The sequence below is a fragment of the Archocentrus centrarchus genome, chromosome 19 (assembly GCF_007364275.1).
Source record: "Archocentrus centrarchus isolate MPI-CPG fArcCen1 chromosome 19, fArcCen1, whole genome shotgun sequence".
In the NCBI taxonomy this organism is placed as follows: domain Eukaryota; kingdom Metazoa; phylum Chordata; class Actinopteri; order Cichliformes; family Cichlidae; genus Archocentrus; species Archocentrus centrarchus.
In genome coordinates this window covers 5053858-5069689 of record NC_044364.1, presented here as the reverse complement: position 1 = coordinate 5069689, position 15832 = coordinate 5053858, and the positions used below count along the sequence as shown (strand labels likewise).

At 41.0% G+C, this 15832-nt stretch overlaps 1 protein-coding gene across 1 annotated transcript in view; it reads right to left on the bottom strand.

The window, feature by feature from the left end:
- Positions 1-7090: 7090 nt before the first annotated feature.
- The window catches only part of antxr1c (ANTXR cell adhesion molecule 1c), a 36644-nt gene continuing 27902 nt past the window's right edge, over positions 7091-15832 (bottom strand). The window contains exon 18 of the mRNA XM_030755731.1: positions 7091-8709. Within this exon, the coding sequence (XP_030611591.1) occupies positions 8446-8709 (264 nt within the window). The 3' untranslated portion in view covers positions 7091-8445. The remainder of the gene's footprint in view (positions 8710-15832) is intronic.

Genomic DNA, 15832 nt, shown 5'->3' with positions numbered 1-15832 from the left:
GAGTGGGGGGTGTGGAGGGAGGGCAGCTCCCGGTGCCACGTTTGCATCACAGAACTGTATTTCCTTTCACCTCAGAGTAGAGCAGAGCTGGCACTGCGGCCGCTTCACTTTTTCTGGAACTTGTTTTGACCAGTCACTGCTCAGCTGACACCCACAGAGGGACATTTTAGCATCAGAGAAGGCAGACAAAAGCAGGCTTTTCCTTTGTACCCAGTGACCGTGAAACTAAGGTGCCTTAGTTTCACTTGCACTTCATGTGCAAGTGTGCTGGGCTGACCTTTGTTTACGTCAAATTCAACCTGGAGCCTCTTTCAGGTTAATGATTGATACAGATAGGGGGTCGTGGGGTTAGGTGGGTTTGGCTTCTGAATTAGGGCATACCTGAAAATGTTTGAGAATTGCTTCACTGACAGGAACTGAAAATATATTTGCTGCTTTCAGCTGTTTGTAGAAAAGTAAGTAAGTAAAACTTTATTTATATAGCACCTTTCACAGATAAAATCACAAAGTGCTTTACAATGTGCAAGTAAAATAAATAACAATAGCCGATAAGACAAAGTAAGACATTTAACTAAAAGCTTGTCTGAATAAAAGTGTCTTGAGCTGCTTTTTAAAAGAATCAACAGATTCGGCCATACGGAGAGACAACGGCAGGGCATTCCACAGCCTGGGAGCTACTACTTGAAAGGACCGGTCTTTCCTCGCTTTCAGGAGACTTGCACATGGCACAAAAGTGGCAACTCTGATAGCTATTTATAACAGGTCTTTACAGTTTTACAGTTAAATCAGCTTCATGACAGCTGTCCAAACATTTTTATGGTAAATGATAAATGGACTGGTTCGACATGAGCACTCAGAGCACTTTTTTTACTACATCTCTCATTCGCTTATTGACACACACACACACATTCATACAAGAACTTTCTATGTCTAAGCACTTTCTGTCTAACATTCAGACACACAATCAAATTCTAATGAACTCATCAGGAGCAACTCTGGGTTTAGTATCTTGCCCGTGGATACTTTGGCATGCAGACTGGAGCAGCCGGGGATTGAACCACCATTACTGGATGACCCGCTCTACCTCCTGAGCCACAGCTACAGTTAACATTTGTAGCTTCTTTTTAGAATCAGGACTTTTGCTTATTAATTGCCAAACCTATGTTGGAAAAAGGGCTTGTGAAATTGTGGTTAGTGTATTGTAGGCCCATGAGTGGACCAATGCAAACATATTTGACAAAATTTCTTTAACTGTCATTCCTGTTGCTACTAATACAGGATTTTTTTTTACACGATCATAGCCAAAATATCATTATTATCTACATTTGAGCACAGTGAACTCATTGTCATGTTCAAGAAATCAGTTTGAGATGAGCTGGGATTTGTGACATGGTGCTCTATCCTCCTGGAAGCTGCCCATTGGAAGATGGGTACACTGTGGCCATAAAGGGATGGACATGGTCAGCAACAATCCTCAGGTAGGCTGTGGCATTTAAAGGATGCTCAGTGTGCTAAAAAAAAAAAATCCTCATCAACATTACAGCACCAGCAGCAGCCTGAACGGGTGTATCCATGTATTCATGTTGTTTATGCCAAATTCTGACCCTACCATCTGAGTGTCGCAGCAGAAATGAAGACTCATCCAGTCTTCAGTTGTCCAACTGCGGTGAGCCTGTGTAAATTATAGCCTCAGTTTCCTTTTCTTAGCGGACAGGAGTGGCACTCGGTGTGATCTCCCACTATTGTAGCCCATCCCACGCATCTCAGTCTGAACACGACTAGTGCGACGTAACAAGTAGCTGTTTGAATTACTGTTGCCTTCCTATCAGCTCAAACCAGTCTGGCCATTCTCCTTTGACCTCTGGCATCAACAGGGCATTTTTTACCCAGAGAGCTGCTGCTCACTGGACATTTTCTCTCCTTCAGACCATTTTCTGTAAACCCCAGAGATGGCTGTGTGGGGAAATCCCAGCAGATCAGCAGTTTCTGAAACACTCAGACCAGTCCATCTGGTCCCAACAACCAAGTCACTTAAATCCCCTTTCTTCCCCATTCTGATGCTCAGTTTGAACATCAGCATGCTCGAATGAGTTGCTGCCATGTGATTGGCTGATTAGATATGTGCATTAAAGAGCAGTTGGACAGGCGTATCTAACAAAGTGGCCAGTGACTGTAAGTGACTCGGCTTTGTTAGATTTAGTCATTGGCAGATGTTACTGTTGGGCATGATTAGGTGGCAGTTATAATAAACTATTATTACAGTGCAAAGTCAAAATTTGCCAAGTACATTACCAGCCACACATTCAACAAAGGTTCATTCACATATTCTAGTAAAATGAAAATAAGAACTGAATGAAGGCCAGAAATCAATTTGAAGTCAACATGATGCACATTAAAAAAAAGAAATGATGGGAACTGTAAAATCATAAATCAGTGAGCACACACACACACACAGACACAGAGTTTACAGCACTGTGAGTCAGCAGTAGCCTCCAGTGGAAGATTCGAGTGGCCTTCTGTGGCACTTGGGGTTTTCCAAAATCCACAACATCACCCCTGCTGGAAAATTGCTTCAGGGTTGACAGCCAGGTGGAGTTCATTCAGCCGATCTGTGGGATGGCCTATTTTCAATATGAAGTGTCACAACCTGCGACCTCAGACCGAAAGCACAAATATTATGACACTGGTGACATGCACATTTGATAAATCTATATGATTCATATTTTCTAAATCCCACTGTGATTCCAAAATCTGGCATTTTACCCAGTCAGTATTTCATTACAATAACACCTAATACCATAATTTTCACTGATGTCACATCATTATGGGAGCTGGCAATACAAGGCATCCTGCAAGTGTCTGCCGGTCTTTTTCAGCAGGTTTGTTTAGATAGAAAGTTGAATAGATGTTCAATCAGATGCACTGACGACAGACCACTCATGTTATTCAGAAGAAAGAGATTTTTGTATTGTATTACACATTACAAAGTTTCTGTGCATTAGTTATAATAAAGTTTCATCATTGCAGCAGCGTGCACAGAGTCAGAAACAGTGAATATGGTCATAATACAGTAAACCACCACAGTGCTAACAGGACAGCTTTCTGTCTTTCCAGCCTGCTGTTTGCACCAACACCAGTTACCATGGATACTAAGCACATCAAAATACAGGCACAATGACAAATACCTGTTTGTGTGTGTGTGTGTGTGCATGCGTGCGTGTGTGTGTGTGTTGGGTCATTGAGGTTCAGTCTTGGTGGTAATGTGAGACCGAGATGAAACCCTCAGCCATCAGCACATTCCTCTGGGCCTCGGTTTTCTTCTGCCTCTAGAGAGAGAGAGCGAGAGGGAGAGAGAAGGAAACAGCTGTAAACATGTCCTGGACTATAAATGATGCAGCTGCAATTTAGTCACAATCGTAATCATATGGCAATAACTCGTCCACCTCTCATTAGACTGTATGTACATGTCTGTATGTTGTTGTAAACTTTATATAATGACATGTTTTGTACAAGCTTTGCGCAGATCTGCCTTCATCCTCGTCTGCCTCACGGTGGCGGATGGGGGGGGGTTACTTGCCACAAATATTGTCTGAATATCTGAGCCAGACTATAAACAGAAAGCTATCTTAAAAAGGATTGTTGTGGTGTGGATGGTGGGCTGTTTAATTCCCACTTATAACCCTGTGCAGCATTGTTAAAAATACATTAGGATGCAGGGAACTTTTTAAATCAGCTGTCAGTCTGAAAAGTCTGTGGGAGGAAAAAAAAAGGGTTTCGTTTAATGAAGGCCACAAAGTTTAGTTAGTGCGCTGCCATAGACCTGAGACATATTGAAATCGTGCTTTGATAGAGCATGCTAGCTGAGCTAACCTCACAGTCTGTGCCCAATTATGCATTATATTAATATTGTGCAAAAATATAACCTTAAAAATATAAACATTTAAGCAAAAGAGAAGGATGAAGAAGATGGAGGAGGCAGAGGATTGAGGAGATGATGAGACAGGAAGGGAGAGTCCCCGCTGCTGTTATTCTTGCTTTCTGCTTTCTTCAGCTCTCCCTCGAGTCTGCCGGACCAACTGCCTCATTTTCTCCATTCTTTTCTCCATTTTTCTCATTTGGCCCTCCCCTTTCAACATCCCACATCCTTCTCTCCTCTGCATGCAGAGGGGGAAAACGCAGACTCCACAGTAATTATCCAGCTGGATCTGCTCATGGGGACTATTCAGGCTGTATTAAACTCACTACAAACCTAAGAGAAAGAGACTCTGAATATGCTCTGAGCACACAATGTGTCTTCATATGTGAATTGCAATGTGAATTGCCAGTTGTTGCCAATTTACAGAGCAGGAAGGAGATGCTCTGATACACTTGAATTCGGGTCCGATTGTGACATTATTTCCTGTCGATTAGGGAAACAGAGGTTGACAGGTTAAGCAATAAGCTGATGAACAGGAAGTAGCCAGTGGCGAAGCCAGCAGAGGAAGAAGTATTCAAGAAAATTGGGTGGAAATCACTCCATCAGCAAAGAAGAAGCCTCAGCAGAATGAAGGGATGTGGAAAATGCTCCAAAGCGAGTCTACTTGTGTGGTTTTGTCTGCCATAACGGGCTAGCTGAGAACACATGAATGGAAGTCATTAAGTGCGGGATAATTACATCCATGGGTAACTTTATATGAAGAAATTAGTTTGTTTAAATTTAGTTACATAGTTAGCTTGTCCTGGTTTACTTTGTGGACACCTAAGCAAATTTACAGCAATAACCCAGTTAAGGGAGTAAGTTTTTGTCACATGGAGGCAACTGATAAATTTAAAACTTTTAAAGAGCAAGGCTAATGTGGAAGCATACATGGTCTTACTTCCATAAGAAATAAGGCAACATCAGCATTAAATATATGTTGCTAGAGAATGCAAATACAACAATCACTCTCTTTTAGCTCTGATTTTGGTCTCCACCGACTCCTGAGAGTAATAATCAAGCGCTTTAGCATCGCTTAAGTTAGTGCTAGTCACTAGCATTTTCTTTCTGGGCAGGTAGGCTCATGCTACATTGTCAAAGCCTTTTTTGCTAGGACTACAACTCAAGTGAGAATTGCTAGCGCGAGTCAAGACAAGCTGCAGGCTTTTTAGAAAGGCTCTGAAAAAGCAGAGGCGAGCACAAAAGCAATTTATTTGACATCATATCTTGTACTGTGAACTTCCTATCTGATCTCAGGATATGCTGTCTGAGAACGTCACCTATGAATCAAGTCAAAATATATATGGGTGGTTACCTGTAAATTGTACAGTATTGAACTGTATAAATCAGCGGGGGCAACACAGGCAATTACATGAGTCCAAGCCAAGATCACACAGAAACTTTGTTTTAGAAGCTTAGGAGTCAACCTTTATTGATACTGTTAAAAAAAAAAATCACATTAAACAATAGACAAATCATATACGTCTTTCATATTTGCTTCAGTACTGCTGTTTAAACACATATGCTGCATTTCTTGTTTATTATTACTGTTGAACTCAATTAGCATAATATAGAAAAATATACCCAGTCAGAAAGATGTAAAAAAAAGTCTGTAGTTTAACGGTGCTCCAGCTGTTAATAAAGCACACATTTGAGAATCTGTAAACAATTAACATTTCTAAGGCAGAATCTTATTTTTTGCAGTGGTACAAAATAAACAGGTAACATAACCCCAGTTTTAGGAAATTATGGCGAAGGTTGCAACATCTATAAAATTAAAATCCCATAACAGGAAGATCAAACGGAGCCACAGAAAAGAGGGAGGCTGGTGGTATAATCCTCATTTTCATCCTCTTCCCTAACATATATACTGACACTTCCTTAGTCATAGAAGCCATCTCAGCTACAGGAAATGCAGCCAAATTTGATGCTAGAAATTGCTAGCAAAGCATGTCACAGTTTGTTTATGGAGATTATAACAAACCAATTGTTTTGATTTCCACATTTAAGATCTTGACATTGAAGGTAGCAACTACAGTGAGCTAACTGGAGTTTATCAGCTGATTATCAATGCATGTAGTAACACAACGGTACAGGACATAAGTGAATGACGTACACTGAAATAAAGTATTGAAAAAAAAAGGGGAGGAAACTTGAAAGGGCATTGGATATAGGAGGAATACCAGCAGTTTCAACCTCTTTCCTAAACCAAGAAGTCTAAATCACACTTCTTTTTTCCTTAATTACTACGAGTTAATGCTATAGGCGAAATACCTCTATTAGAGTCCCCAAAATGTTTTTTTTTTTAGTGTAGCTAAGGGGTTGATAAATGCTGGTAAGCCTAAAATGACCTTTAAATGGTTATCTGTTGTGTTTCGGAACTGTGCACACAGTGTTCATCTCGGTGGTTGGACACCTTGTCAATATTCAAGTACTCTCCTCTATTTCTGTCGGGGAGTAAAATAAATTAGATGCGCTTTGAACTGCCCTGCAGTTGCAATATGACCGGTGATGATATAACTGAAGACATAAAATACACATAATGGTATCAAAGTACAGTATCAGCATTGTGTATAAAAAATGTGAGGAGAGACATGAACCTGATTTCTGAATGCTCGATTTCATCAGTTTCACTGCTAACAAAAGCAAATACACGCTGTAGTTTCCCAGCAGTCTATGTGCGCAGATACAAACCAACAAAAACAAACAAAAACCCCCCAAAACTTGAATTGCTGTAATCTAAATTCAACTACATGAAAAGGTGGTTAAGGACAAATTCCAAAGCCTCAAGATATCAACCAGTATTTAAAACACATCTCAAACATATACTGTAAAAACACACCTTCCACATAACCTCTGTACACTTCCCCATCACACAAGGTACAAAAACTACAAATTATGTAACTGAATCAACTCTGGATTTGTTAGTCTCTGGAGCTTGAAAAAGGCGACTGGACTTCTTTTTGTTTCTTGAAGACGTTTCACCTCTCATCCGAAAGGCTTCTTCAGTTCTCAACCAAATGGTGGAGAGACCCAGGTATTTAAACCCCTGTGGGCGTAGTCCCCTGGAGGTGGTTATGACCCTCTATTGATCATGTGCGTGAAAACATGTGCCCAGGTGTGAAGGGGGCGTGGGTCGTATTTAATCAGTGGTTTCAGTTGAAACCAATTTAGGACTCCGCTCCATTGTTTCCTGTGGCCTATTGAGGTCACTGGAACAAAGGTGTGAATGGGGGTTGGATTTGTTACTTTAGTACACTGTTGTTGGATCATGAAACATCAACAAACTGTAAATCTTATATAAAAATTTAGAAAAACAGATGTGTCTAAAAACACGATCAGTTAAAATTATTCAGAAATCCAGTTCTTAAAAATCCTTCATTGGCTGCACAGCAATGGAGAAATAAGCCAATCCATTCTACTTAAAGCTTAACACAGTTACGTTGATTCTCACCCACATCTTCTTTTTTTTCACCTTAATCTTCAGTAACAATGGCCTGACTCAGTAGTTGACAAAGACAACAAAGAATTTTCATCCATTGCAGTAATCTTTTTTTGGACTTTCCCATTCCCATATGCTTTGCTGTCCAGCAACAATCCTCCCTGATTTCACAACTGCAGAGTAAAATATTTCTCCAAATCACCCTGTTCAGTCTATATGAGGCAGAATGTCAAGTCAAACTGCTATACAAAATCATTTTTCTTGCTCATCAGCAAATAGTCATTGTTTAGAAACTTCAGTCGTGTGGAAAAGAAAGTTTCAACAGGACTCTATGCAGCCCTGTGAAAAACTAAGTACACCGTTACTGCTTTCATAAGAGTTAATAAGGTAAATGAATGTGCTTTATTAATGATCCTAAGCACAGCAGCAAATCTACACCAGAGTGGCTGAAAAAGAAAAGAATCAAGGTGCTGCAATGGCCCAGTCAAAGTTCAAACCTCAACCTGATTGAAATGCTGCTGAAAGACCTTAAGAGAGCTGTGCATAAACCAATGACCTCCGTGACCTGAAGCAACGTCATAAACAGTGGGCCAAAATTCCTCCATAATGATGTGAGTGACTGATAAAGTCACACAAAGAACAACTGCTTCAAGTTATTGCTGCTAATGGTGGTTTTATAATCATGGGTTGTACTTAGTTTTCCACAGAACTGCATACAGTCCTTTTCCACATCACTGTACATTTACTGATTTTGGGTGGGGTTCAGTCTTAGGTTGCCACATAAAAAAAATTACACACAGTCAGTTAGATATCCTCTAATGAAATTACTTAATTGTCATTGCCAGTTTCACTTGATATGCTTTCCCATACCAGATGTGGAACACAGAACAACTGGGATTCGTTATACTGCTGATCTTTGGCTTATAGCAGGAGTATCTTTGGCAGTGAGGACCACAACCTTCAAACTGAAAGAATTGGTCAACAGGACAGTAATATCAATGTGATATCAAAGCGGGTGTGTTGGTAGGGTGGGAGGAGTTTGTGCAATTCAGGGTCGAAGGCTAGGGGGAGGACGCGATGGTGGTGGACAGGGAAGCCCTGGGGGTGTGCGGGACGGTGGTGGCCCTGGAGGCACCTGGCCTGATGGCGGAGATCTGGCAGGGGGGCTCATGGAAGTGGTGGATGACGGGGTGGTGCGAGTCATGGGGTGGCAGTCGGGTGGTGGTGTCGAAGGGGTGTGGATAGGGGTACGAGGTTGAGCCTTTGCTGCTGCTGACTCCTCTTTCACTCTTGTGAAGTTGATGCATCGACCCTAAAGGAAAAGAAAGAAATGCAAGATTAAAAAAGGTTTTGAATACATCTTAATGTATTCAAAAATGATGTAAATTTGTGGTCCATGTTGATTGGACCACAAATTTAGTTCAGACTGAAATATTAACAGACATTCATGATGTCTAATGGCCCCTAACTTTTTTAGTACAGCCATGAGTATCAGGCTAAATTTCAAATTTTGAGTTTGTTCAGTACTTTGGTTTATACACGGTAATCTAATAACCATCAGAATCGTCTAGAGTATTAACTACTGAATGTTAGCATGCTAACAATGCTTTGGACATAAACTAAAGATCAGCAAATCAGTCACAGTCAGCATATTAGCATGCTAACTGAAACCACCTTTGTGCATATGAATGTCTAAAATTGCTCAAATCACATAATTTAGACTTTTTAGTGCATATGTGCGTTCACACTGAAAAGCACAGCTACATAAAATACACCACAAGAATGAATAGTGTACCCATAATGGTAAAAAAAAAAAAGTGTACTGAAGACGATAAACTTCTCATGTTTCTTGGCTAAATGGTAGAAGAGGTGGAACTACCAATTAATTAATTAATTTTTTTTAACCAATTAATTTTTAGTTTGCATGAATGGCAATGCTAGCTATCAAGCTAATGGCTCAGTTGCAGCTTCTGGGCAACTACAGTAATCCCTCGCTACTTGGCGGTTCGCTTTTCGCAGACTCGCTATTTGGCGGGTTTTTTAATCAATATTAGTGTAAAATATTTATTGCGGTATTTTCGCTGTTTCACGGGTTTTTGCGGTACTCGTTCTTCACATGCGTAGTACGTGCTGTACAGTAATGTATATATTTGGTGTATAAGTGTATGGGGAGTGTTTATAAAAACTTAAAATAGTGTATAACTACTAAAATAATGTATAAGTATTAAAATAAATACAGCGTCCCTACTTTGCGAATTTTCACTTATCGCGGGTGGTCCTGGAATGTAACACACGCGATAAGTACAATCAGTACAGGGATTACTGTACTTTCAATCGTAAGGTGATATCACAGGTCACCTGTCTCCAAACAATCAAACAGTCTGACTCAGACTACAATCACTCCGGACTGGTAAATGTTTGCAAATAACTGCTTTCTAATTTACAGTACCAGTCAAAAGTTTGGATACATGGGTGAGTGTGTCCAAACCTTTGACTGGTACTGTGTAAATGCAGACAGACTGCCAACACATTACAATCAGTCTGAGTCAGTCTGCACAAATGAGCTTAACTCATCTGCATCTTTTTGCAAAAGGCAAACTCAGCTGCACTCAACTCAACTAGCTGGTAACAAAGTCACAGAGTTTCTGTCATTTTGCAGTTAAACCGCCATCCTACAGGAACTCCGTCACTAATTCTGGAGGAATTTTTGAATTTCTGTTTCAATTCTACGAGGTTCTGGCTGGACTCTAAATACAAGTAAATGTGAATTTCTCTTCAATGTGAATATATGTGTATGTAGATGGCAACAGATTTGCTATAGACAGCAACAGATTTGTGATTTTTGATGATTTATCACAAACAGATTGTATGTAACTGTCAACTTGACCTCATTAAATTGCAAACCGGTAGCAGATTGATAGCAGACTGACTCCATCTTATTGCAGTTTTATTGCCACTACATCAAAATCACTCTGCAGATGGCAACTAAATGCGAGTGGTCGCAAATGCAATCCCTATCTCTGAAGCAACCATTTCAAAGGCAACAAGATTGCATTTATGGTGAAATGCTGCTGCACTCATTTCCAGTAAGCACACAACTCACCATGTTTGAGTTGAGACATCACTACCTTGCCCAAATTCAAGCACTACAGAACTAAGTTTAAAGTGTACCACATGGGAAAGTATTAAAGGAAGCATCTGTATTGAGACACAGAGCATATATAATACATAACCTGTCCACAAAATGAAAACAAAAACAAACATCTAGAGGAAGAAAAATATCCAAGGCAGCTGAGCTCAGGTCACGGTACAGTCACTGCTCTTTGTGTGTGCCAGTCTGTGTGTGTGACCAGCTGGCGTTCCAGATTATACTTAAATCCCCGCTTTTACGCCCCCACTCCAAATTATCCCTGCTAGTCCAATGTTCTGTCCCGAGAACTGTAGGCTCCTTTACCGAAGTTCCATACGGAGAAAGAAGATTAGGGTTAGAGGCTGGGGTTGAACCGTGCCAGAGGTGGTCAAAGTTAGCAGTGAAGCTGGAATATTTTAACAAGTTGACTTATCAGACCGTAAAAGGAATGAATTCATTCAGACAGAAATCACATTTTTGCTCTTGAGCTACTCATAAAATGTTACACCAAACACACACTTCAGCAAGTTCACAGAGGTCACCGTTACCATCGAAACTCTACCCACTGCATAGCTGCATGTGGTTGGCAGTCAGGGTGGAATGAAGTAATGTTAATCTGCTAATAAGCAGTATCAGCGACTTGAGCCGCAGGTCCATGGCTTTACATAGTGGAAAATGAAGGAATGGGAAATGATGTCACTCATAAAACTGGAATGAAAAGACCTGAAGCACAAGAGACGATGAATTTTTATCTTAATCTTCAATGTTAATCTAAAGTGACGGTGATGCAGATAAAACACAACAGTGAGACACAGATGGAGAAGAAGACAGAGAAGAAAAGACAGACAGAATAAACCAAAGTGAACTGAGACAATTTCCCACTCTTAAGTTTTTCCCTTTATTCAAGCCAAACAGCCGCTCCTGTCTTCTTCGATTTAGCCAAACATCTCTGGATCTACAACAGACTCCACTCTAGCACGGATGCTGACATTCATCAGAGGTAGATTAAAGCTAAAGGATATTAAAGGGGTGGCTCTAACTCAGGAGGCAGAGCAGAAAATATCCAGTGAGTGAAAATGCACTGTTGATGTCAGAGGTCAGAGGAGAATGGCCAGACTGCTTCAAGCTGATATGAAGGCAAAAGTAACTTAAATAGATGCTCATTACAACCAAGGTGTGCAGAAGACCATATCTGAGCGCACAACACATCGATGAGCTACAGCAGCAGAAGACCGTACTGGTTGCCGCTTTTGCCACCTTAGAACAGGAAAGAACTGAGGCTGCAATTTACAAAAATTGGCTCACCAAAAATAACAAAAGAAGATTGGAAAAAAGTTGCCTGGTCTGGTGCGTCTCAATTTCTGCGGTGGCATTCAGATGGTAGGGTCAGAATTCAGCATAAACAACATGAAAGGATGGCTCCATCCTGCCGTACCAATGGTTCATTGATTTTGGGATCTTGGCACACTTTGGGCAGCCGAGCACTGTTTAAATGCCACAGCCTACCTGATTATTGTTGCTGACCATCCCTTTATGACCACCTGAATCAAATGGCTGAATTACCTCTTCAGTATCCTGCTAATGACTTCTATATGTGATTCAGGTGTGTTGGATCAGGGAAACATCTAAAACCTGCTGGACACCGGCTCTCGAGGCCTGGAGTTGGCCACCCCTGCAGTAGACCATTTTCAAGATGAGGTCGAACAGGATATTCTCATCATGGATGTGCAGCCGACAAATCGGCAGCAACTGTGTGATGCTGTCGTGTCAATATGGACCAAAATCTCTGAAGAATGTTGTTGCATCTATGCTGTGAAGAATTGAGGCAGTTTTGAAGGGAAAGGCGAGTCCAACCTGGTACTAGCAAGGTGTACCTAATAAAAGGTCTAGTCAGTGTAAACTTACAGGGAGGACACACTGACAGAAAATCAGTGAAAGAGGAATCCAACAATAACAGTACTGCAGTCTTAACGCACTCACTCCTGACTCACCCCTGATTTCTTATTATTGTGCTTCCGAGGAGCCGGACTTTCTTGTAAATTTTTAGAGTGGACTTGAGTGACAGTTCTCGAGGCTTTCTGTAGGTATTATATTATATTTTCATTATTTTCCCATAATGTCAAACTTTGTTTTAATTGCTTTAACAATAATAATTGCTTTTGAAAACCAGCAATTCAAGTGTAGCTTAGTTTTATTTTTTTAAACGGTGTTTTCCAACTGCAAAGACCCCAAAGCAGGTATAAAACTAATTTAATGCTGGGAGGCAAAGATTAGTATTTATTAAAGAAATGTTGACTTGAAGTGCGTGTGGATTTTATTTTCTTTAACCTTAAAGCAGCTTTGCTTGTTGAACATCATTCTGTTAGCGCCCAGCTGTGGTTTGAACCTCTGAACATTTTCCTGGATTAAAAAAAGCTACACTCGCTTGTTCTTTTTCACTGACCTCCACCACTGCCTACTGTCTCACCAAGGTCATAAAATTGTCTAGGACAAAACTAAATGTGTATGTGTGTGTGTGTGTGTGTGAGACTTGGTCAGTTGGTTCCTGAAGACAGGTCTGGCAGTTGTCTGCCAAAGATATTACCTCATGTCCTTCAGCAAGCTAACTGCCTCCCTATGGAGCTCTGTGTTTATGTCAGTTAGAGCGAGAGAGAGAGGGACAGGCAGTGTGGACTAGCTCTGCTTCATGCTGTACTCTCTGACATCAGTGTAATGGATGTGGTTTGGTGACACACAGTCACATAATGGCTAACTCTTTTCTCCAGTGTAGCTACTTTGATCGTAACTCTGCAAGAACACACACACACATACACAAACACACACGCACACACACACTGCCTCTGCAGTATTTTTCCATGGTAAAAATGGCCCTTGGGGATGAAAACTCACATATGGCAATGAGTCAATGCTGCCGTATTCAAAAGCAATTCATTTTTGTGATACTCCTGATCATTTGAGAAACACAAGTGTCTGTTATACTTGAATAAATCAAATCCCAATTGAATAAATTGCCTAAAAACATATTGCTTTATCACAGTGCTGGTGCTTTGGCCAGCACTGTGAGCCAACAGCTCTGGCAAAACCTCTTTGGGAGCACCAAAAAATTCCTCAATGTGGAAAACACCCCTGCGATAACAGAATAAACCAGCAGAGAGGTTAGTAGGTTCATTGCTGAGAGAGAAACACTAAGTGTAGCCAGGACTGTACATGAACACTATATTTTTTATACATAGTTTTAAAGCACTACAGGATCCTTAAATAAAAATGAGCTAAATTACTGTCCATATTGTTGGGAACAGAGAGGAGGATATTGAGAAAGGTGAGAAGCATAATTTTGGGACTCCTGAGACATACCTGAAACCTCACCTAGGAAGTATCCAGGTGGCATCCTGGTCAGCTCATTTTGATGTGGAGGAGCAGCAGCTCAACCCTAAGGGTGAGCCTGGACACCCTTTGAAGGAAGGGTGTCTGCTGCTGCTTATATCTGCAATTTTATACTTTCGGTCACTGCCTGCAGCTCGTGACCATAGATATTGGCAGGGAATGAGACACATGGGGCCACCCTCCTGCGGGCATACTCCCTTCAAGAGGAGCAGGAGGGCTCTGGTGCTTTCTGGAACAAAGGTGGAGGCCTCTGTGTTCCAATCCCCAGTTGTCAAAAGGAGCTGAAACCTTTACGATCCAAATATTGCATTCGTTTTTTGCTTTTCTATCCATATCAGCTGATTTTCAGCACATTTTTTTATGACGTTCTTCTTTTTTCTTTGTCCCAGGAGACGACATCAAATCAAATCCATTTAAAAGACTAACTGGCTTCTCGTGCTCCAACCGTTGACAGCTTGTCTACATCACGAACGTGGCTCTGGTATCACCCACTTGTGTCAGGATCAGCTGTCCCACCCACAGAACGCTCAGCTCTACACAGATGCTGATGTTTCTCAAAGTTAAGCTAAGTTAAGTGAAATGCTGCTGTATTAAAAAGACACACACATTTGCTTTTGTCATTGCATTAATACGATAAATTGTTCTTTCTTCATAAGAGATTAGAATGCAGAGAAGACTTCGAGATTTTAACCCTGACAAGAAATAAGGAATGTTTAGTGGCTTGTATAGGCTAAATCTGCTCTGCATTAGCTGATACCACATGGTTATTAAAAGTGTCGTAAGGACAAAAAATGAGTTCACTGTACAGAGCTGCAGTCAGAGTCGGTCTCAAGGGTGACATCCAGCTGTTGCAATCAGGATAAAGAAAAATGTATGCAAGAATCCAGATTGAACTTATTTAGAGAGTTTTCTTAAGAATTTGAAAGGCTGCCAGCTTTGCAGCGGGAAACTTTGCTCCAGGGTGAGACTGTGGACTTGAAAACCTCAGGAAGAAACACATACTTCTACCTGGAAATGAACCTGTGGATCTGCCGCTTTGTTACAACCCACAAATGACTTGTGGAGGCGACATCATCTGAGAGACAGGATTTCTTCGAGAAAATAGTTATTGCGTCATGTAGAGCGCACCCAAACAATCATCGTTAAAAGGCTTTTCTGTGTAAGAGAAATTCGTCAATTAAGTAAATCTCTTTTTATCTGAGCGCCAGTTTGCTTTGGTGAAGATGGAGCTCTAAGCTGATGGTGACTTTTTTAGGTCTTAGGGAAAGCTGAATGTTTATCTGGCTCCAAAATTCGGTCTCTGTACCTGTTTGTGGTGCCAAGAAAACACTCTTAAATGTGGAATTCCCGTTAAAGAAGATCATTGGAAATTTTCTGCTAATGAGGCTGCTGTGCTGTGGGCTGGTCCCGATCAACGGGTGAGTCAGCTATTGAGAAGAGGAAGAATCGGAACAGGGAGGAAACAAGTGAGGCAAGGAAAAAGGTGGAGAAGAATCAATGGAGGGGAAGAAGAAGCGCTAACAACCGTATACGGCACCGAAATGGCTTTGAGTCAAAAGCCACTGCAACATTTGTCACAGTAATCAGCTCTAAAAACCAGAGGGAATTTGTAGCTAGTATTACACATTTATCATGCATCACTGAATTACAAGGTGGCCATTAAGACTGAACATTTCAATGGTCTTTGCTGAATTTGTTGAAGGGATTTAAAACATCCCTGGAGAGCTTCGTCTCGCCACATTCAGCTCCAACTCTTATCTAAGGTTTTTTGATAGAAAGGCCCCCGGGCGTTAAAATTAAACCATGTGGCTGATCGGCGCAGAAGAAGAGAGAATTTTTACCAGCTCACATGCACGAACACATCACAAAACTCTGCCGTTGAGCTACAAGGATGTGAGCTGTGGTTCTGCTTAAGACACGA